The sequence below is a fragment of the Rhinopithecus roxellana genome, chromosome 4 (genome assembly GCF_007565055.1).
Source record: "Rhinopithecus roxellana isolate Shanxi Qingling chromosome 4, ASM756505v1, whole genome shotgun sequence".
NCBI lineage: Eukaryota > Metazoa > Chordata > Mammalia > Primates > Cercopithecidae > Rhinopithecus > Rhinopithecus roxellana.
In genome coordinates this window covers 119,893,176-119,917,549 of record NC_044552.1, presented here as the reverse complement: position 1 = coordinate 119,917,549, position 24,374 = coordinate 119,893,176, and the positions used below count along the sequence as shown (strand labels likewise).

The window sequence follows — 24,374 nt, the reverse complement described above, 5'->3', positions numbered from 1 at the left end:
ACTGGTGACTGACTAAATTGGCCTAGATAGTTTGCAATGGTGTAGAAAGGAAACTAAAAGCCCATTCACTCTATTTTCATAATGAGGGCCATATTTGATTCCTGAGCGCTCCCCTTAATGTAGTGTGAATACTGAAGACCTCCTTAAGGTCTTCAAGTAAATACAGATTTTTCAAGTGCTGGCCAAAAAGCAAGCCAGCCATTGTAAAGATCAGGGTCATTCTCTGGCAGCACTGCTCTAAACACAATATAATTAAGAATTCTGTACCACTTCTAATAAAAACTTGATGACTTAGAAGGCTTTCAGTTTGCTAATGATCACCAAAGTTTAAAAACATACATGAAAAAGAAAAACAGCCAAAATAGACCTACAGCTCTAAATTTTAAATAAAGCTATCCTATATGCGTAATCAACAAGAGGCTGGGAAAATGTCACTGAGTTAAATGAAGGACAATCTGAAGACTCAAGAATCAATCTGAGTGAAGTTATAACATATGAGAAACCTAAAAGTAAAACTATGTCAAACATTTTATTTGGTGTTTCATGCTATGTTGATTTAAACAAATGAAACAACTTTGTTGAACAGATTTCTTTTTTAATATAATGACTGTGTACATGGACAACTGAAAATAGGCAAAACCCTCAAATTAATGTTTTAACAAATTAAAAGCTGTTACTAAAGACCATATGCCTGGATTAAAACAAATAGTCCAATAGATGAAGTCTGTCATTCAACCTAGCAGTTTAACCAATTTCTCTCTTCAGAAAAGCTGCACGTTACTGTGGTATAAATTTATCTTTTTTAACACTCCACATAAAAACATGTGCACCCTCTCCTTCTACATTTAATCATTAGTAGTCTCTAAAATGGTAAAATAACATTGAATTTATATTAGCAAATGAAAGTGCAAGTTTGTACAGCTAGGCTCAGCAGCAAAAGTGAAGAAGAAGAATGAAAGGTGAAAAGCTGGCAGATGCCACACAGAGCAAGGACTTCCATGAAGGTCCGTGTCCTGTGTGCCAAACACAGTCAACACTCCATCATTTTCTCATTGCTCTTAAACGAGCAAAACCAAATTCTTTTTCTATTTAAAGAAATATTAAATCTTTATTTTCCGCAACATAATTTGTGATCAGGTAAGGCAAAGATAAGTCCACCATCACTGGGGACAGCAGCAACATACAGACTTCAGAAATAGCCCTGAATCATCAGTAACATTCTCTCGTGGTAACATCAGAAGGAATGCAGCTAACAAATTAAATTTGTAATGTTGTCACATTGTTCTAATTGATTTGATTAATTTATCTGGAAAAACTTTATAAATACATTATGTAAGAGGGCAGTAAATTATTTTCTTGCTTTGAAAAAATAATGCTTTTTCACATTTTAAAACATTTCAGTCTGCTTTTGCAAAAGGAGTTGCAAGAAAAACGTGACAGCTGGGTTTGCAGAATGTCCATGTACAAGTTGTATTTATAAGAACCTGGTAATCTGCCTATAATTTGCTTCTACAAATAGAGCTCTTTGAAATAATATTTAAACAGGTTTAAACTCTTCCCCTATTCATTCTACTTGTAGAGCAAAGAGGTACTTATTTTTCAAGTATTATAAAAGGTAAAAATTTTTTTGCCAATTTTACATGTTAAGCTTTTAAGACCAAAAAAACATGCCTAGTCAGCCCATTTCTTTTATAACCAAATTCTCTTGTCTTTTAAAGAATGCAGAAAAATATTGATTGCTAAGAAGGAGCACACTGGAAAAAGCCATTTTAAAGTATTGAAGAATGAGACGTATTTCTTTTTTCCTATTGATGAAAATGATTAGAAAAGCTATCCAGTCTGCTGTCTTTAGCTAGTTTTAATAAATCTTTTCAAAATGATGGTCAAGAACTCTTTAGAAAACTGGCGGAGGGGATGCTCCTTTATAGCATGAAAGGAATTCCATTAATTGTAGAAATTCTCATTAAATTTCAGCTTTGGTTCTTCAGAAGAAATACTCATATAACTTCTATATGAAGAGACAGAAAAATAACAGATTAATATGACATTTATCTAAAATCTTATTTCAAGAATACTATAGCAATACCTTAAATTTCTAAAATTTACTATACTGTTATATACACTTATATAAGAATAGGCCATTTTGTTAGGATTCACAGTCTTAAGTGAATTCTGTTACTCATAGGAAACACATGTTCTTTCTTTACATTAACTTAGGTCATAGCCTTCATTTTTCCAAGTGGCATACGCAGATTGTACTTTTCTCGGTTAGGGATTTCAACATTCATTTCTCTTGTATCCTCAGTACCCGATGCTTAGGGTTCTAAACATATGTTGGAGGTTAAATAAATGTTGATAAATCATCTAGAAGTTCTTTCCCTCCCTGTAAATCTGTAACATGAGTAGGAAGCTGTACTGGGCATGTTTCCATCAACATACCATTAGTCGGATTGTTCCCAAAGGCTTAAGAATCAGAAAGTCAGACTGGGGAGGGCCCTTACAACCTCCTTTCAAATCCTAGAAAAGTGGAGTTCACTAAAGTGAGGTTCCACTTCCAAGGACAGTACACTAGAGGAGAAAAGAAGAGTAGCTTCATTTGGATGGGTGGTTCACATTGGTTACCTCACTGCATTACAAGTTGATTTATTACAGATTCACTGATTGAATCTAGAAGGCAAAACAATTTGCCCACAAATAATTCTATATTGTCTCCCTTTAGTTATCCTGAATTTGGCCAATTCTTTTCATAGAAATATAACGAGATGCTGGTCAATACATGAAAGTCATCTTCAGGGAAGAGAAGTCAACAAAATTGAAACAGGTTTGAAGAGATAGGGAGCAGAGATTATCCTGCTAATTCCTGAGACTGATGGGATTGTGCTGCTGAGCTGCTATGACCATTGAGTTAGTGATATTTGATATTACTCCTTCTTTCTTTGGGTCCTGATTGTTCTTTTTGCACAAATACTTCAGGTCAAGTGTGGGTCAAAGAGACATTGTATAAGAAAGTCACAGGCAGTTTCAACAGCAACAAATCATTTAACAAGGAAAGATCCTTAGACTCAGTGTGATCCTATTCAGAGTACTGGTTTCATCACCTAAATTGTAACTACCCATCATGTCATATTTTAAAACGACAATAATGTATTACTCAGGTTGCCAAACCCAAATAAGAGAAAAATGGTGGTAGTCTTCAAATATATGAAGACCTGAGAAAGATGGAAAAAACTCAAATCTTTCTCTAGTGGGCAGCACTAGGTCGGAATGGTCCATAAGTATAGGGAGGCAGCCTTGTCTTTCTACAAAGCATATTCTGACCATGCATGCTGTTGGGTAATGGGTGCTGCTCTGTGCAGAGAGGCTGATGGACACCCACTGGGTGCTGCAGACGGGATTTCTGCACTGACTGAGAGAACAGGAGAGGCCTTAGAAGTTGTCCAATCCAACTCAAAATTCAATTTCTATGAGCCAGGCACAATCTTTTCCACTGTGGCTTACTTGGTCCTTTGAAGAACAAAGTGTTACCACAATCATACTGTAGAAGGCCGCAGTTTGTGTCCTCCTGGGTGTCAGATATTTCTGATGACTACAGAAGGGAGTTGGAGGCAAGCTTACCTGCAGTCTGTTGTGTCTGAACACCATCCACCTGAGGCAGGGGCCCAAGTGGCCCTTCATCATCAAAGGCCAAAATTGGATTCAAAGGAATTTCTGGGCTCTCACTATTGGTGACATCTACTTTGGATGGTTTAGATCCAATGGGTAAGTTTATAATTTCTTCAAAATTTTCATTCTGAACAGATACTCCATTTTCATTTGGTTGTTTTTCCAAATCGGGAGTGCTAAGGAATTTGAAAAATAAAAATAGAAGTAAGTTAGTCTTAACACTGGAAAACACATTATTAGGAAAACCAAAATGTTTTATAATGAATAATTATATAAATCTACAATTAAAAAAATCAGACTGATGAGTCACACCATTACTAACAAAAATAATACATTGTGGTGTATTTGTACCTTAAATTCTTATTTTAAAAAATCTAGGTCAGGCACAGTGGCTCATGCCTATAATCCTAGCGCTTCGGGAGGCTGCGATGGGAGGACTGCTCAAGGCCAGGAATTCAAGACTAGCCTGGTAAACATAACAAGAGCCCTGTCTCTACAAAAGATAAAAAAATTAGCTGTGTATGGTGGCACACACCAGCAGTCCCAGCTATTCTGGTGGTTGAGGTGGGAAGATCGCTCGGGCTCAGGAGTTTGCGGCTTCAGTGAGCTATGATGGCACCACTGCATTCCAGCCTGGGCTATGGAGTAAGACCCTGTCTCTAAACAACAACAAAAACATTTTAAATCTGTTATTTTGTTATGAAAATTATCAAATAGAACAATTTATCAATTACAACAGATCATTAATAAAAACAAATCAGCAGCAGCAGCAGTTCTACACATTTAATGATTTCTGCTGCAGGCATTTTTACATTTGTCTGATAAAGAGTATCACTTATGAAGACCTTTGCCTCAAAGATGAGGGGATTATAATTTGGAGAGGGGGAGTAAACGATTTGCACAAAGTCACAACTACTGAGAGACAGTTGAGGCTAAATGCACAATCTCTTGATCTCTGGTCCTGTGTTTTTCTCATTAAGCCATTTTGCATACTTCCTAGATATTCCAGCCTCCTAAAGCACTTGCATAATTTCATATATAAATTTTTGAAGACCAATCTTCTTATCTTTGCCCCTTAAATCTGCCTCTGACCTCATTTTGATCCTTATGAATTCATACTTAATATCTTGGATTTATTTTTGAGATATACTTAATTGGTCCCAAATACTTAATCTTCTACAGTTTGTCTTAGATTGTCACTCTCTCCAACCAAATTGGCAGCCCCTTATGTTATATGCTTATTATTATGCTTTACAACGTAGCCAAATAATGCCTATGCATCAAATGAGTGCCAAACTAATTTTGCCATCATTTCATTTCATCGCAGCAGTACACATATATGTGCAAGCTTCATAACTTGTTCAATGCTCAACAAATCACCTGTAGTCTCAGTAATACCAACTGCTTGAACATTGTTAGCAGGTCAGTTTGTCTTCTCAAATTGTTAAACAATGCTAATGTAAATCCAACCTTTCCATTGCTTTTTAAGACTTTGCTTTTTTTGCCCTATTGAATAGTTTACTTTCTTTTTTCTTTTCTGAGAAGGGTCTAACTCTGTTGCCATGGCTGGAATGCAGTGGTGCAATCTCAGCTCACTGCCACTTCTGCCTCCTGGGTTAAAGTGGTTCTTGTGTCTCAGCCTTCCGAATAGCTGGGACTACAGGGGAGCGCCACCATGGCTAGCTAATTTTTGTATTTTTAGTAGAGACAGGGTTTCTTCGTGTTGGCCAGGATGGTCTCGAACTCCTGGCCTCAAGTGATCTGCCCCCATCGGCCTCCCAAAGTGCTGGGATTACAGCCATGAGCCACAGTGCCCAGTCAAAAGAGTTTACTTTCTCTACTGAGTGAGAAGTATTGACTTTGTTGAACACATTCTAAAGCATTTCTGATTTGAATATTTATGTATTTTTTAAATTATTAAACCTTCCTTTTTTATGGAAAAAATGAAGATGGCTGTCCTAAGTGTCTCACAAGGCATTGCAGAATACACTGAAAATATTATTTGTAAAATATTATACAGAAATATTATACAGTATGATGATGCTTTTCTGCTATTTTGCCAAGGGAAGGGGAGGCCACTAGGCATTGTAAGTCTCCACAAGAGTACAGTCACACACATGTGCACATGCTGCCCCCCCAGTCACATGTGCACACACACATCTAACACCTACTGTTCTAAGTGCCTGGGCTGCCACACCCATCTTCCTGTTCTTGCCTAACACCAACAGCCTTTCTGTAACTAGGGAAACAGTTTTGGTTCTTAATCCAGAGAGAATTTAAGTAGAAGTCCTGGCAAAGGATAAAGAACAGGACCTTATCTCCAGAGCTCCCTTTTCCTTGGCAACCTTAACCTACCACCTTCCAGGCCTGCATGTACTAACAAGTCATAATGGCAATGGCTAACCCCAGACTTGAGCCAGTATCAGATTTCATTTCCCCTCCACCTGCCCATTCTAACTGTTGGCAATCAGAGGGATAATTGTGCCATATGCATTGGATGACAAGTCATGAAATGTTCAGGGGACATCGGGACTGGTAGAAACTATAAACTGAAACTGAAGTACTGGGGTTAGGGATTATGGATCCGTGTGTCCAGTCAGGATAAGAGCACCAGTTTCTGAATTCCCTGCCTTCAGTTACCTTCTGAAGTTTGAAGACTGCTGTAAGACTTTTGACGACCGCACACTTTGCTCCAGTCCAGAATGTGTACAGGGAGGGGTTGGGACCTTGGCAAGAATCTGCCGTCCACACAGCTTATGGAAGCCAGAACCTTATTTTTTCTTGATATTTATTAATTATGTTAAAACAAGTAACTTTTAAATTAAAAGGGATACATCTCTTCCTGTGTGAACAATAGGGGCTTGGAAATGTTACTTTTCCTTCAGGCCAAACTAAAAGCAATGATGAACTCAAGATTTGGAGGGAAAATGAACGGATCAAACACCAAAATTACCAAAAACTCCTTATTTAAAAAAAAGATGAACATTCTATGAAAAGACAGCTCCCATACGGCTATGAACAAACACGAAATGTCTTCTGGAGTATTAGGAGGGTAAGGCAGTAGCTGTATAGGCAGCAGAGCTTCTTAGCCTCTGGACTAGAGATTCTCAGCTGGGGGTGGAAGAACATCTCAAAATGACCTGAGAAACTGCAGATAACTTCCTCTGTTCCCATTCGGATATTCACCCCTGTCCTCCCCGACCTGTACTCACATGGATCTGTATCCTTTGTTTCCTATTCCAAAGCAAGTTTCCTATCCATGAACAAGTATTTTCCTCAATTCTTGTGGAGCATCCTTCCACAAGTACTCTCTCTTAAGATGCAAACATGGCTTTTCAGTAAGAATGATCTGCTCAAGGGCATATATATTATTCATATATGTCATAAAGATATATTTCAAGTATTTTATAAACTTCATATATCTTACACAGGAAAATGTATATATTCATTTATAAAATTTTATAAAATCCATATATGTTATGAATATATATTCATATATTTCTTTGAGACAGGGTCTCACTCTGTTGCCCAAGCTTGAGTGCAGTGGTGCAATCACGGCTTACTGCAGCTTCAATTCCCTGGGCTCAGGCGATCCTCCCATCTCAGCCTCCCGTGTATCTGGGACTGCAGATGCATGCCACTGCTCTCAGCTGATCTTTGTATTTTTTGTAGAGATGGGATCTTGCCATGTTGCCAGCTGGTCTTGAACCTCTGGGCTCAAGTGATCTGCTTGCCTAGACCTGCTAAAGTGCTGGGATTACAGGTGTGAGCCACCACACTTGGCATATTCACATATCTCTTTACACCTTTAAAAGCTGGCCAGAATTGTGATAACTCAAACCCTCTTCCATTCTAACTAATGTCAGTAGGGAACCTATCAGGGGAAAGGAGATGGGCAAGAAAAATGGCTTTGGGGCAAAGGGGCCAGGCATCTCACTCGGGAGTAAGGGGAGGAGTAGGATTCAGGATACTTCTGGTACAGAGCTGCTCTATAACAAAGGATCTCAGTCCTAGCTGCTAGAAAAAGTAATGTTAGGGGGTTGCCATCCTCCTGGGGTGCTTCTAGACAGTTTGTTGACATATCTCGAGGTGGGTAGGGGCAAATGTAATTTAGTTCACAGCAATCATTTATTTACTAATGTATTAGGTACTAAAGACATTAGAAGAAGTGATACTTCTCTCTCAATCTGAATTAAAAGACAGTCATTCTGAGCAGTGGAGTTTTCTAGCGAAAACAAATTCTACCACTATACTTGCATGATCTGTCATGATGGATTTTCACAGAGTATCACGCACACCATGTTCTGTGGCAGGGACCCTAAGCATTTCCATTAATCAGTGATTTAATTCACAGTGGGCAAGCTGGAGGGATCGATAACTCTACTTGGGGTGCAGAGTAGGGTATTTAATAAAGATGCTGACTGATCACAAGGATCATGGAATGCTTCACTAAAAATAATGCACTGAGATGAAAACCAAAGGTTTCATAAGCATTTTAAGGTTGATTTGAAACTAGGAGTGAAAGGAAATATTGATGGACGTGATTTGTCTTTTAAAATTTTTAACAGGATTTCAGATGTAAAACTGTTTAAAAACGTGAGTTTTCACTGCATCAAAGGCAATGTTTATTCATGAATGGGAAGCTGTTTTGGGGATGGATATTAAAGACAAGAATAGGCTGGGTGTGGTGGCTCACACCTGTAATCCCAGCACTTCAGGAGGCCAACGTTGGAGGACTGCTTAAGGCCAGAGGCCAAGAATTTGAGGCTAGCCTGGGCAACATAGGGAGACCTCATCTCTATAAAAAATATATACTTTAAATTAGCTGGGTGTGTGGCTCACACCTATAGTTCCAGCTACTCAGGAGGCTGGGGTGGGAGGATCATTTGAGCCGGGAGGTAGAGGCTGCAGTGAGCCATGCTTGTACCACTGCACTCCAGGCTTGGTGACAGAGCAAGACCCTGTTTCATAAAACAAAAATAAAACAAAATAAAGACAGGAATAAGCAAGCCCTTCTCTAGATGGAAGAGTATAAGTGGCAGAGAGCCCCAGGGATCAGAGCTAGGGTTAGTTTTATAATAATCAGAAGACAAGCAGAATAAAATTTAAGTAGGCAGATAATGTTTATTCTTGGAAATCAAGTCATAAAAATAGCCCCTTGAGAACAACAGGCAAAATCATGAAATGAGTGACAAGGCAGGCAGTCTGCAAGAGCACTGGATTTAGAAAACTGTCAGCTGAGCGATCCTTAAAAAATGGTGAATGATCAGTCACTAAGGAGGTTAAGACTGCAAACTATTCCTTGGTGATACTGACTCGTGTTTTGATGGTAAAAAAAAAAAGCCAATAAAATGCTAGGCAGGAAAAGATGGAATACCAGGAACAAACCAAAAGCATTATTCTACATCACACTGCAGCTACACCTAGTGTACTGTGTGTTTTCTGGACACTGCATTCATTTTAGGAAGATGAAGATAATGAAATGTAACATTTGTATAGTACAACATAGTTTTCAGAACTCCTTCACAGACACCATTTCACTGAATCTCCCAATACTTTGTGTGGAAAGTATCTCCATGTCCAGATGAGAAAACTAAGGCTTAATTAAGTAGGTTAACCCCACAGTTGCTGAACTTCTCAAAGGTAAAACTAGGGATCCAGCCTGGAACTTTTGGTTCTGAAGCTCTTTTTCCTCAACCCCATATTCATGCTGAAGAATCTCTAAAGAAATATGAATAAAATATTCAAACAGCTGAAGAAGGAGTCTTTTAGAGATAAGGTAAATGTGTCAGTTATTGATTTACTGCCTCTCAGCTCCAAATTCAGCCATCATTCCTGTTCTGTGAAACTGGATCTGGGCCCGTTAAACAATTATCCTTTGCCATTGCTGGAGAGACACTGCAGGAGAGTTTTGCTTCCTGGTTGGCGTGTGCTTGCTCAGCAGGCTTCGTTAGCATACATGTGCCTTTCCCAGTGCCTGGCTCCTGCAGTGCACAGTGGCCAGCAGCCTCCCCCCAGCACCCCACTGGGGCAGATTCATGGTAGAGGGCTTCTGGGGAAACAGTGAACAGCTTTCCCAGGCACTCTAGAGGGTGGATCTCTGGCAAGTTCCGCTGGCAAGAAACCATAGCAACTTCTCTGGCATCTAATGAGTGACAGTTATATCCTCTCTAACAAGGTCTGGATTACAGACTTGGGGGGTAGGGGATCTTTCTTCTTGGGTGCAACACTAGGGTAGGTGACTGCTCCTTGTATCTGCTATTCGTATATTCTTTTTTTTTTTTTTTTTTAACAGGGTCCCACTCTGTTGCCCAGGGTGGAGTGCAGTGGCATGATCACGGCTCACCATAGCCTCAACCTCCCGAGCTGAAGCCATCCTCCCACCTCGGCCTCCTAAGTAGATGGGACTATAGGCATACACCACTGCGCCTGGCTAACTTTTTGTATTTTAGTAGAGATGGGGTTTTGCCATGTTGCTCAGGCTGGTCTCCAATTGGGCTCAAGTGATCCACCGCCTCAGCCTCTGGGATCACAGGTGTGAGCCACTACACTAGGCTCCTATATTCTTTAGAATTCTCTTTCTTTTTTCCCTATCATTCCCACAAGTTCTCTTTATTTCTTATAAGGCAAACCAAAATCATAGTTACTCCAACCTACTTACTCCAATCGTAATGATAGTTACTCTTTAAATTTTCTCTGGCTTAAATCTGTTTTTTTTCCTTCTGATTAGACCCTGACTGATATAGTAAACATAATAGGAGTATTCAGCTTATAAAATAAGAGTAGACAGGGAATAGAAGTAAAACCCATATAACTATGAAGGGTATGGAAACTATGAACAATGACATTCTCTAAAGCCTAGTTTATGATAACTATGGGTCCTAACCTTGAAACTGCAAAGAGTAGCTATAAGAGAAATAAAAGTACTTCTTTACATCCTTCTTTCCTTGTACTTGCTGCTCTAAGAGGTAACACAAGGCAAAAATACAGATTGTTTCAAGATCAATCTAGATGAATTCAAGGATGACAAATTTAAAAATCATTAAGGGAAGCAGAATTTCTTAGGCTACATATCACAAACTGTGTGTCATATAATAGGAACCAAACTTAACATCACATTAAACATTTCCTGCAGGTCAGTGTCATTCAGAAATGTGCTGTTTCTCAAACTGGGGTCTTGTTCTTTACATGATTTTTAAAAATTTATGTTTTCACCCAGGTAACTTTAAAAAAATAATATACAGTCTGATCATCTGTCTGACTGATTATCACAAAGCTGACTCTTGCTACATAATTTCAGTACTCCATTTTCAGGTGTATTTCAAAGCATACTGGTATCAGGTAGCACCAGCTTATTTGACAAGGGCTAATGACATGAACCAGCTGAACTGCTAAATAAATATGCCAGTGCCATATAAAAACCAAGTATCATCATGGCACTCTGTATTAAAAAGAGGTTAGTGGTTTTAAAGCAGTTCAAACAGAGAGAAGCAGTGAGTGAAATGAATTATGGTTATCCCTAATGCAAAAGGGATCAATCAGTACCATATGTATATTACCTACTTATTTCAGAAAAACATCATTCTTCACAACAATTTCACTGATCTTGATTTTACAGCTTTATTTTTCTGAGACAGGGTCTCACTCTGTCACTCAGGTTGGAGTGCAGTGTTCTGATCAAGGCTCGCTGCAGCTTTGACCTCCCGGGCTCTAGCGAACTTCCCCTCTCAGCCCCCTGCCAAGTAGCTGGGACTACAGTTGTGTGCCACCATGCCGGGCTAATTTTTGTATTTTTTTAGAGAAGGGGTTTCACCATGTTCCCCAGGCTGGTCTTAAACTCCTGAACTCAAGCGATCTGCCCACCTTGGCCTCCCAGAGTGCTGGGATTACAGGCGTGAGCCACCATGCCTGGCTGGTATTTAGTATTTGAGCGGCAAAAGCATTTAAGTGGCTATTGCAAATGTCCAGGGACTTGGTCAATGGGGGTGCCCTAGAAATGGAAATCAAGGGATAGAAGGGTAACATTGTGGGGGTAGGTTGAAAGTGGTTTTATTATTTACATAAACTTGTGATTTGCTGTTTTGGTTTTATAAATGAACAAGGGCTATAGAAATTTTAAACCTAAATTTATATCTGTAAAAATAATACAAGTAACTCTGGGAATCTACTATATATATAAAATATATATATCTACCATGTATATAAAAATATATATCTACTATATATATAAAAATATGTATCTACTTATAAAATATATATATCTACTATATATAAAAATAAATTTCCTTTATATAAATTGCTTTAAATTCCTATAAATATATATAAATTTCCATTAAAGGAAATATATATCTACTATATATATATATAAATACATTTCCTTTATATAAATTCCTTTAAATTCCTATAAATACAAATTTCCTTTAAAGGAAACATATGTATAGTAATATATGTATAGTATATACATATATTTCCTTTAAAGGAAATATATATATAGCAGATATATATAAAAAATGTATAGCAGATATATATATATATATATATATATATATATATTTTTTTTTTTTTTTTTTCCTTTAAAGGAGAGAGACTCTGGAGTAGATGGCCAATGGATTTCATATTAGGCTTATTCTTTTTTTTTTTTTGAGACGGAGTCTCGCTCTGTCGTCCAGACTGGAGTGCAGTGTCGCGATCTTGGCTCACTGCAAGCTCCGCCTCCCGGGTTCACACCATTCTCCTGCCTCAGCCTCCCGTGTAGCTAGGACTACTGGCGCCCGCCACCAAGCCAGGCTAATTTTTTTTGTATTTTTTAGTAGAGACAGGGTTTCACCGTGTTGGCCCGGATGGTCTGGATCTCCTGACTTCGTGATCCACCCGCCTCGGCCTCCCAAAGTGCTGGGATTACAGGCGTGAGCCACCGTGCCCAGCCAGGCTTATTCTTATATTCTGATGTTTATGTCTGATGCGTATCTGGACCTGCATGTATTGTCAGGCAAAAGTAGAAAAAGGCTATGTTTATGTTTCTTCTAATGGTTTGACAGGGATCATCTTACATATATGACAAAGGACAATTTATTTGTTGGGTAGAGATGGATGACACCAGTAAGTTCATTTTGGTTTAATTACAAACTGTTGTTTTTCTGTGTGTGGAAAACACTAAAATATAACAGAATTTTATTATCTGTATCAAATATAGTAAAATTATTTTTCAGGTTCGTATATAATGATTGATTGCTTGGTGATATTAACTACTGAAGAGAGTCAAATTATGCATAAATTTAACTTTACAGATCAGATAACATCATCAGTGGCTTAAGATGCTATGGTAGGCCAGGTATGATGGCTCATGCCTGTAATCCTAGCACTTTGGGAGGCCAAGACGAGTGGATCACTTGAGGTCAGGAGGTCAAGACCAGCCTGGCCAACATGATGAAACCTGTCTCTACTAAAAATACAAAAATTAGCTGGGTGTGTCTCCTTGAACCCAGGAGGTGGAGGCTGCAATGAGCCAAGATAACACCACTGCATCCAGCCTGGGCAACCGAGTGAGAGTCTGTCTCAAAAAAAAAAAAAAAATAAATAAATAAAAGAAACTATGGTAGGCATTGTCGGTTCCCCATAATAATGGGATTTTCTCTGTGGTATCTTTTACTCTTTTTTTTTTTTTTTTAAAGAAATCTCTGAAGTCAATGAATTGAACATAATAAATTATAGGGAATGAATTTAAAAAAACTAATTAAAACTAAGAAAAAAATACCATTTAATATAGATCTTAGGTAATTACAATAAAGTTATTCAACATAATTGGAAATGAATTATGAAGATCCCTCAGGGTATTCTCTTTGGTAGTATAGTAGGCAAAAAAATAAATAAAAATTCCACTATTTCAGAAAGATATCACCACAACAGTAGGGTGACTTACCTTTTAACTGCTGCCCACTACATTACAAAATGTTATGTAGTGTCTGTGTTTTTGTACTTATCTTGGCCAAAAGCCACGAAACAATTATGTATTTTTAGATTAAGAAAATAATTTGAGGACCTTCAGTTGTCTGTTGGTAGCAAAGACTGGCATTAAAGACAGGAAGACTCATACATTAAGTAGATTTCCCAAATTTAAAAAGTCATAGCTAATTTTTTTTGAACATTATTAAAAATATTTCTGCAAGTTCTCTCTGATTGGATTTTTAGGCACAGGCTATGATTACCCTTATTTTTCATTTTTGAAAATGTTCATAAGATGCTGTTGATATAATTACAAGGAAAGACAAAGGCAATCTTTCTTAAATCCACACTCTTTTCCAGGCTGTTGTTAGCAGTTGTCTGGTTCTTCAATAAGCAGCTCTGTTATTAATAATATAAGAAGTCTGACATCTACATGACTTCTGTATGGAACAAACATGTAAGTCACTGTAATATTATGCATGGCTAAAATGCAACTGTTATATACCATTAAAGAATGTGGATATGGTTCAGATCGGGCTAAATATATACAAATAAAACTAACTGATTATTACTGGTTTTTTGTTTTGTTTTTTGAGACAGGGTCTCACTCTGTTACCCAGGCTGGACTGCAGCGGCAGGAGTTTGGCTCACTGCATCCTTGACCTCCTGGGCTCATGCAATCTTCCTAACTCAGTCTCCCAAGGTGGGACTACAAGCACATACTATCATGTCTGGCTAGTTTTTCTATTTTTTTGCAGAGATGGTGTTTTGCTATGTTGCCCAGGCTGGTCTAGAACTCTCAGCCTTAAGTAATCCTCACTCCTTGGCCTCCCAAAGTGTTGGGATTACAGGAGTGAGCCCTGCACTTGGCCACTTGCAATATTCTTGGAACAGTCACACTAAAACCTCACCAACACATTTAATGACTCAGGAAAAAAGGTATTTCCACTTTCTTGGAGTACAGAATTACTAGCTCAACCAAAAATCAATGAAGTCCCCCAAAATAATAAATCTTAATGTTAAGAATTTGAAATTCTGGTGGAGCTGGTGGGTAAAAACGATAATGTTTTACTTCAGTGAATGTCAGTGAAAACTCACCTCTCCACTGTCACTTTTGATTGGTGTGAGGTAACCACATGTGGGCTGCCTACTGGCTCTCCATTTCCCGGAGCGTTTGTCGTACATGGAAGTGCAGATACCTCTGAGCATAGCAAAGGAGACAGAACAAAGGGTTACTAACGTTCTTTTATCAGACCTAACCTCCAAGAGCCAGAATGTCTTGATTTATGTCCTGGCTCTGCTACTTACCATTTGTGAGACCTCGGGCACATCACTTAAACTCTTTGTGCCTTAGTTTCCTCATCAGTAACAGTACCTACTTAATAGGCTGTTAGAATTAAATGGATAATATTAATACATGTAAAGGACCTAGAACAGTGCCTGGCACGTTGGAAGGGCTAAAATAAGTATTATTATCTTTCCTAGCACTAAAGTTACAGAAAGTATATAATATTGAAACCAAAGCAACTGGTAAAGATAGCAGTAAGCTGACTTGAACAAGCTGATACTGAGTATCTTTATGAAGGATTCAGAGCAAATCACCATGGAACACCATAAGTATTAAACATGTTTTTGAAGGCCGGGCGCAGTGGCTCAAGCCTGTAATCCCAGCACTTTGGGAGGCCGAGACGGGCAGGATCACGAGGTCAGGAGATCGAGACCATCCTGGCTAACACGGTGAAACCCCGTCTCTACTAAAAAAATTCAAAAAACTAGCCGGGCAAGGTGGCGGGCGCCTGTAGTCCCAGCTACTTGGGAGGCTGAGGCAGGAGAATGGTGTAAACCCAGGAGGCGGAGCTTGCAGTGAGCTGAGATCCGGCCACTGCACTCCAGCCTGGGCAACAGAGCGAGACTCTATCAAAAAAAAAAAAAAAAATATATATATATATATATATATTTTTTTGAAAACTCAGTTTAGTCATATGCACACTTAGAATGATGAGGATTTCACGAATGGAAGGCAGTGTATTATACCTAACCATTCCACCTCATTATTCAAAGCTTAATGTTGCAGCCCACTTTAAGCTAACAGTATTGATGACTGCCTCTAAAATATAGGACAGGATTACTTGTAAACCTTTATACAGGCCGGAGTTTCAGATATATCTGTGGTAGATTATCGTTTCAGCTTGATGTGGGGGAATAACTGAAATAATTCCTACCCCTCACCCCCTCGTCCCCTGCTTTTTTTGAGAAAGAGTCTCATTCTGTCACCCAGGCTGCAGTGCAGTGGTGTGATCATGGCTCACTACAGCCTCGACCTCCTGGGCTTAGGTAATCCTCCTGTTTCAGCCTCCCAAGTAGCTGGAACCACAAGTGCATGCCAACATGCCCAGCTAGTTAAAAAAAAATTATTTGTAAAGACAGGGTCTTGCTATGTTGCCCAGTCTTGAACTCCTGGGCTCAAATGATCCTCCTGCCTCAGCCTCCCAAAGTGTTGGGATTATAGGTGTGAGCTACCTCACCTGGCCTGAAATAATTTGAAGACAGTGTTATTTTACAACCTGGCACAAATTCAGTAAAGCTGCCAGAGGTACAAGAGATCTGATAACTAAGGCAGAAAGGTAAGTGGTAACTTCAAATCTGCCCAGATTTGCAAAGCTGGTGACAGGCAGCCCCTGAGAAAACATCTGACAGATCTGTAAACTCGCCTGCTTGCTTACCCACCTCAGAATTCTCTTTGTAGCACTGGTAACACCAGTCAGCCCTCAATCAGATGTGGGACTGGGAGAAGGTGAATATTTGTTAGGCACAGTTAATCCTCAAGCCTCCTTTTAGCAGTTTTAACTCAAATCAAATTTATATGAGTGTTGACAAACACAGCTATGCCAATCAGTAAGTTTCACCTTCCCTCTTGCCTTTGTTCATTCTTGGATTGATTTACAAAGAATACTGAAAGAACAGATAAGGAAAGGGCAGGAAGAGGGAAAAGGAAAACAAACCAACAAGGAGACTAGCCAGGCACAAACTACAGCATTAGCCCCTCAAATAATCCTGAGCTGGTGCAACTTACAGCCTAAATTGATCACTCTAACAACTCACTGGATACTATGCCTGCTTATAGCCTGTGTCTATTACAACATTGTTGAAGACAGCATGTTAAAAATGCAATGGGGTTATAATATACAACCATTAGGACTATTCTCCAAACATACACATACATACATTAGGGCATCTTTAAAAGAGCATGAAAACTCCACTATAAAGGAATTATGACATACAGAACCAAAATAGCTTCTATTGAAATAAAACTAAGTCCCAAAATACCAACAATACTTTACATTTGAAAATCCTTAATGTTTATAGGCAATGTTCTGTCACATAAACCACTGGATTTGATCTTTGAGCCAAAAGTATTCCAGCCTTTGTTTTGTTTGTAAACAGAAAAAGAAAACTGCAGTACCTCTGGTCTTTTCTTTTCATATTGATATCACACATGAGGAAAGAGGAAGACAATGATGAGCTATCTACTAACCACATGCATGTACAATCATGGAGACCACGAGGGATCACTGAAGGAGCAGAACCAGGAGCTGGGGGACCTGGGCCCCAGCTGTGTGAGCCTGGCCTGTCATTGGCCCTGAGTGCCCCTGTGGGTAGAGGGACCTTGCCTATTTGTTCACACTGAATCCCAGCCCTATGACACGGCCTGGCACATAGAAGAGCTTCAAAAATGCTTGTTGACTCGAAGACAAAGCAAAGTAACCACTTCACAAGGCAGCAGTAGGAATTATGTATGAAAGATGTACCTGATACAAAAAGGGCACTTATTATTCATTTAATCTGAGTACTAAGGTTAATTCCACTTTTATTTAAAATACATTTGACTTATAATCTCCGAAAAAAAATCAATAATCTCTTTCCAAAGCTGATGGCATATAAGTAACTCTAATGGAATTTCAAGATCACTGTATGTTATATGTACGGAAATATCACTACGTACCCCAAGAATATGTACAACTATTATTTGTCAATTGAAAAATAATAATTTCAACAAATTTTTAACTTTATTTTGAAGTCAGATCTAACAGGAATAACATTTAAATCCTTTTTCTGAGAACTGCCTATAATACAAGTTGTCAAATGTGTAAATTTAAAGTTCTTTCTTTTTTTTTTTTTTTTTTTGAGACGGAGTCTCGCTCTGTCGCCCAGGCTGGAGTGCAGTGGCCGGATCTCAGCTCACTGCAAGCTCCGCCTCCCGGGTTCACGCCATTCTCCTGCCTCAGCCTCCCGAGTAGCTGGGACTACAGGCGCCCGCCAGGTCGCCCGGCTAGTTTTTTGTATTTTTAGTAGAGACGGGGTTTCACCATGTTAGCCAGGATGGTCTTGATCTCCTGACCTCGTGATCCGCCCGTCTCGGCCTCCCAAAGTGCTGGGATTACAGGCTTGAGCCACCGCGCCCGGCCTAAAGTCCTTTCTTAAGAGGAAATATAAATATATACTACTTGAGCAGATAGTACGTGATAAATGAACTTTAGTTTCTAAACTCAAAGGAAATTCTTCTAAAAGTATGTGTATGTATACACATATATGTATTAAGTATATATACATATATGCATAAATATGTATTACATAAGATGATTTAAAATATCAAGCGACCCATTAGAGTATAAACAAATGTGAAAAGTATCTGGCAGAAACACTAGACAGTTTTACATAAGAGGAAGGACTCGATGACAGAACCCTAAGCGTCTGTGAGTCTGTAAGTACTGGAAATTTTTTCCCTCCATCAATTCCTGAATATCTTTACCCCTGGAGAGTCATTTCAAACATTTTATATATAAATTGATTTGAGTTCATTGACAGAAATACCTGTTCCTCCAGTGAGAGTTCCCTTGGCTATATCGCCGTTTCTCTGATCACTGGTTTTCTACCAAGAAGAAAAAAGAGGACTTTTAAAAATTAGAGTTATAAGTGAAAATGAAAAAAGCATACAAAAACAGTCAGAAAATGGCCATGTCAATACCTTATCTGTAGCTTCTGTCCTCCTGGTTCTTTTCATAATCTCCTCAAGTCGCTATCGGAAAGGAAGAATTGAGCAAGAAGATCAAACACAGAAAAAAAGCCAGCCTGGCACATTTAACTGATGAAATAAATAGATTATTTAAAACAGTTTGTTATTTTGGAAAAATATAATATATACCCTTTTTTTTTTTTTTTTTTTTTTTTTTTTTTTTTTTTTGAGATGGAGTCTTGCCCCGTCGCCCAGGCTGGAGTGCTGTATGGCAAGCTCTCAGTTCACTGCAGCCTCCGCCTCCTGGGCGCAAGCGACTCTGCTTCCTCAGCCTCCCAAGTAGCTGGGACCACAGGTGCCCACCACCGCGCCTAGCTAATTTTCGTATTTTTAGTAAAGACAGGGTTTCACCATGTTGGCCAGGCTGGTCTCGAACTCCTGACTTCAGTGATCCTCCTGCCGTGGCCTCCCAAAGTGCTGGGATTACAGGCGTGAGCCACCCGCCCGGCCGTGCTGCTTTGTCTTAATTGGAGTTATCCAAGAAAGTTGGACTGCCTTAAGCTACATGAAGTGGAATTAACTGCTTTTTGGTGAGGGCTAAAACACTGAGAGAGATCTCTTTGCAGGAGGCTGTTATCACTGAGGGGGCTACTAGTTTATGTGGCGAGGGTCGAAGGCGCGTTTTCCGATGGCCAGGGCTAGTCTCTGGGTCTTAGAGGGTGCAAGTTCGCGTCCCGAGCCTCTGTGCTAAGACGCAGCTACCTTCTTTCTCTCCAGGCGCTCCAGCTCTTCTCTCTGGAAATGCTTCTCTCGTTCTTGCCGGGCTCTCTCTGCTTCTTCACGAACGCGAGCTTCTTCTTCTTTCTGAAAACAGAAGGTCGGCGTCTGCCTCTGACAAAGAGGCGTGCTGCCCAGATCTCCCAGGGGGCGCCCGGAGGTGGGGGCGAGGTGGCGGATGGAGGAAGTGCGGAAGCGGGAGCACTGACAGTCCAGTCGGCACCCTCCTCTGCCCGGCTGGGGCGTCTCCCTGCGGGATCAGGACGGGGAGGGGGAGGGGGAGGGGGCGGGGGCGGGGTGCAGCCGCACCTGCCTCTGGGCGCGCTCCGCCTCCTCCCGCTCGCGCAGCGCCCGCTCCTCCGTCTGCCGCAGCAGCAGCTCCTCCTTCTCCCGGGCCTGCTCGGCTTCCAGCCGGCGCGACTCCTCCTCACGGCGAGTCCTCTCTTCAGCCACCCGTTGAGCCAATTCCTCTCTCTTTTGTCTGGAAAAAGACAAAACAAAAACAAAAACAAAGACACCTGAGGAGAAATCTTTGAAGCAAGGCCTGCCTTGGTGATTCTGTAGGGCGGTTCCTTCAGATGTCCAGTAGAAAAATCCCCACTGGATGCCTTCAGCACTGTTAAGGGACAAAACGCGAAGCCACCCTTAGTCTTCCTCCCCCCTTGCCAGCTGCATTGCAGTCCGTGCTAAACAGAAGCAACATGTAACCACCAGTATCTTGGGGAGAGCTGGCTTTTTGGAAGGAATTTAACTATTTTTAAAGGCTCTGATTTGTTTAATTCAAATAATGTGACTTCTTAGTAATGAATTTGAAGCACCCCCGTCAAAGGAAATCTTTGTAAATAAATAAGGGTCATAGTGTTCTGTCACTGGACAGGAGGAAGACAGCCATGTAAGCTCCCTGTTGGAGCCAAAGGCAGGGCATGGCCAAGATGGCGGCCCAGCGGGGGCATGAGATCCTTCCCGAGGGTACAGTTGTGTTCGTTTGAAGAACAATTATATTGACATTAGTTTTATTAGGCCCAGAAGATGACCAATTGAACAAACTGTCTCTGGGATACTGCCTGGCAGGCAATCATGGGGCATGTCAAGATCCCACCTGGCTACTCTCTGAGAGGAGATTTATCTGGAAAGGAGAAAACATGAACCCTTATTATGCAGCCTTAATGTGATAATTACAAAGACAAAGCGGAAACCTGGAGATTGGAGATGTGTTAAGTCAAAAAGCAGACTGTACAATTGTACCTCTGCTGTGGTTATAATTATGTAAATATGTGTGTGTGTATATATATATATATACACACACATGTATACACACACTCCCATACTGTTGAGAGACTAGAAAGGACCATCCAAAATGTACACAATTACTGAAAATTGATATGATTATGGATTTTTTTTTCTTTAAACCTTTCTCCATCAATGTTGTTGCACTGTCATTAAAATAAGAAAACGTGGCTGGGAATGGTGGCTCATGCCTGTAATCTCAGCACTTTGGGAGGTTCGGGTGGGAGGATCCCTTGAGCCCAAGAGTTTGAGACCAGCCTGGGCAATATAGTGACACACCATTTCTATTAAAAAAAAAAAAGAAAAGAAAAGAAGAAAGGAGAAGAAGAAGAAAGAAAGAGAAGAAAGAGGAAGAAGAAAAGAGGAAGAAGAAAGAGAAGAAGAAAAGAGGAAGAAGAAAAGAAGAAGAAAAGAGGAAGAAGAAAGGAAGAAAGGAAGAAGAAGAAGAAGAAGAAGAAGAAGAAGAAGAAGAAGAAGAAGAAGAAGAAGAAGAAGAAGAAGAAGAAGAAGAAGAAGAAGAAGAAGAAGAAAGAAGAAGAAGAAGAAAGAAGAAGGAAGAAGAAAAATGTGATTTAAAAAACAAACCGCTTAGTAGTCACAGGAAAATTAGGTAACAGTAATCCTGAAAGAACTAATCCATTCACTTTCATCAGTATTATCACCTCCTCCCTCTCAGAGGGGTGTTGAGTTAATCCAAGTATCACTGACATCACTGACACCATGGTGTGGAGCAATGTCCCCCTTTTACCTTTCAAGTTCTTCTTGCTCCCTCCTCTCCCTTTCTTCCTTTTCTCTCTGCTCTCGGGCCAGCCGCCTCTTCTCAGCTAGCAGCCTTGTGGCCTCCTCTGGGTTGGTGGTGCCTGCAGAAGTCTTAGGAGAAGCACTGGCAATCACAGTGGATGATGGGGCTGAGACCATGGCTGGGGTGGGGACCGGGGCTGGAGCTGGGGCTGAGGCTGGAGTTGGGGCCGTGACTGGAACTGGGGCCGTGGCTGGAGCAGCTGCACAAACAGGTACAAGGAGAAAACCAATTGGAAACAAAATCCAAAGAACAAAACCAAAACTAGCATTCCCCACATCCAAGGCCTAGAATTTACCATTATAAAAGAAAAGGGAATGTTTATTACTGTGTGTTCTCACGGTTTCACTGTGTTCTATCTGTAACCAAGCAACAGATAAAAAAATCAGTATGTGTAAGTGAGACATCCAACAAAGCTAATACTCTGTCACCAAGTCTTATTTTTATACCAGTTAAATCAGTTAACATATATTGAATGTGTACAGAGCCTCATGTTAGTCTGTGGGGAGTTACACACTGAGCAAAAAGAAGATGAGATCATCCATTTGTCTTTTATTGCATTTGAAAATTCCTACTCTTTGGTAACCATTCATTACTAGAGCAGCATCCTCAGCATCCATGCCATGAGTCCAGATTCAGACTGGGAAGATGACACCCTATGAAGAGGACCCTTTTGTCTCTCCAGAGCTGTCTCTAGGTCTGAGATGGGAGGAGCTCAGGGCCTCTTTGGGAGCTGGTGCTCATTCTGCTTATATGTCCCAGGCTGCCAAGATGCAAGATGGGAGCAGAAGTTCTCTGGTCTTACTCAGATTTATGAAGATGACCTAGAGAGCTGGTGCCCCAGAAGCCCCACACAGGCACTCACAATTCGGCAACACAGTGAGCAAGGCACCAGCAAGTGCAAGCTCTGGCCCCTGGCTGCTCCAGCCCCTCCTTTCGAGAGTCACATTTCTACGTCTACTCCCACAGACTTTTCTCGGCCATCATGATGCTCTATAGCCTTTCTTTCCTTCCTTTTTCCATGGAAACAAACACTGGACTCCTCCTTTTTCTAACATTTTCACCTGTTTTGAATCATCTTTCTTTGCCCCACCCTCTATCTTCAAATTCAGTCTTAAGTAGAACACTTTTGAATGAAGACCATTCTCAACTAGAAATATTGAATTCCCAGCTCCAGGTGGTTTTAAATTTCTAAATAGCATCTGGTTAGCCTGGCAGAGGTGAGAACCAGTGGGCCTTCTGGAAAAAAATCTGACTTTATCAAGCACACAGGCTACGCCAGGGGTCCTTAAACTCCAGAATTCACAGGAATAGCATTGCCAGATTTAACTGGCCACCCGGTGTTCTATCTGGCAACCATGTTTAGGAGTCAACTGACAAGCTTAGTATCTTTCAAGTCCTCATATCCACCACTACATATTCTGATTTAGTAAGTCTGAGGTAAAGTCAAGGGTCTGTATGTCAAAACATTATAGATGTGGTGGTTCAAAAATATTTCCGGTTTTCCTCAGCTGCTGCCAAGCTGCACTCAGTCCCTCTGAGGAATCTAGGGCCATGTTGAAGTGGGATCCTCACTTCATCTGGCAACTAGTACCTTGCCGGGCAGTGCCAGCCCCACACTTGCTTGTGCCATGGCCTCTGTTTCTGAGCTCGCCTGCATTCTACATGAGGCTTGACCTTCATTCTGCATGAGGGTGAGGTGACTGTCAAGGAGGATAAGATCAATGCCCTCATTAAAGTAGCTGGTGTAAATGTTGAACCTTTTTGAACTGGCTTGTTTTCAAAAGCCCTGGCCAATGTTGACATGCGGAGTCTCATCTGCAATGGAGGAGCTCGTGGACCTGCACCAGCAGGAGGTCCTGCCCCCTCCACCAATGTTGTTACAGCTGAGGAGAAGAAACAGAAGCAAAGAAAAGAGAGTCTGAGGAGCCCGAGGAGGATATGGGCTTTGGTCTTTTTGACTAAACCTCTTTTGTAACAAGTTCAATAAAAAGCTGAACTCTTAAAAAAAATTCTTCGAAAACTCTCTCTTCAAAAGGTGGAGACTATGTTTCTCTTTGAGTGTGAGTTCCACCTAGTGACTTGCTTCTACTTAACAGAATGTGACAGAAACATTGGTGTGCAGCTTCTGAGACTGGGTCATAAAAGACATTGTAGATTCCTCCTCATTCTCTCTTCCAGGTCACTCACTCTGGCAGAAGCCAGCAGAGCAAGGAGACAGATAAGGACATTCAGCCATAACATGGAGTGATCCATGTGTGGAGAAGCTGAGGCCACCTGCCTCCAGCCTTGTGTGTAAGCCACCTTCCAGCTCTGGTTGAGTCTTGAGATGACTGCAGCTCTAGTGGACAGCTTGACTGCAATCTTATGAGTGGTCCTGAGCAGGAACCACCCAGCTGCACTGCTGCCAAATTCCTGACCCAAGAATCCATGTGATATGAGAAATGTTTGTTGTTGTTTTATGCTGCCAATTCATTATGCAGCAATAGGTAATGAATAAAACAGGTAATTTTGATGCAGGTGCTCTGAACACATTTTATGGAATGAACTCAGCCAATAAAAGCACTGAGAAGCTACACCTGAATCCACGTGTTGTGGTTCTAATAATAGGCTTTTGGATGTATGATTTGAGATTTACATTTCTATTTCTGCTTCCACAGATTATTTTCATGGCTATTATGATGCTCTATGGCCCTCCTTTCCTTTTCCATGGAAGCAAACACTGGACTCCTCCTTTCTCTACCATTTTCACCTGTCTTGAATCATCTCCTCTTTCTTGCCCCACCCTGTATCTTCAAATCAATCTTAAGTAGAAAACTTTGGAATGAGACAATTTTCAACTAGAAATATTGAACTTCTAGCTCCAGGTGATTTTACATTTCTAAATAGTAT

General features: G+C 40.5%; 1 protein-coding gene and 1 pseudogene across 2 annotated transcripts in view; one reads left to right on the top strand and one right to left on the bottom strand.

The window, feature by feature from the left end:
* Nucleotides 1-510: 510 nt before the first annotated feature.
* MAP7 (microtubule associated protein 7) overlaps nucleotides 511-24,374 on the bottom strand; it is a 210,459-nt gene continuing 186,595 nt past the window's right edge. For both annotated transcript variants that reach the window (XM_030928974.1, XM_030928975.1), the window contains 8 exons: nucleotides 21,432-21,684; nucleotides 19,706-19,877; nucleotides 19,382-19,483; nucleotides 18,632-18,682; nucleotides 18,478-18,535; nucleotides 14,704-14,806; nucleotides 3,616-3,839; nucleotides 511-2,008 (listed from right to left, as the gene is read on the bottom strand). In XM_030928974.1, the coding sequence (XP_030784834.1) occupies nucleotides 1,998-2,008; nucleotides 3,616-3,839; nucleotides 14,704-14,806; nucleotides 18,478-18,535; nucleotides 18,632-18,682; nucleotides 19,382-19,483; nucleotides 19,706-19,877; nucleotides 21,432-21,684 (974 nt within the window). In that variant the 3' untranslated portion in view covers nucleotides 511-1,997. The remainder of the gene's footprint in view (nucleotides 2,009-3,615; nucleotides 3,840-14,703; nucleotides 14,807-18,477; nucleotides 18,536-18,631; nucleotides 18,683-19,381; nucleotides 19,484-19,705; nucleotides 19,878-21,431; nucleotides 21,685-24,374) is intronic.
* LOC104675012 lies at nucleotides 23,114-23,447 on the top strand (annotated as a pseudogene).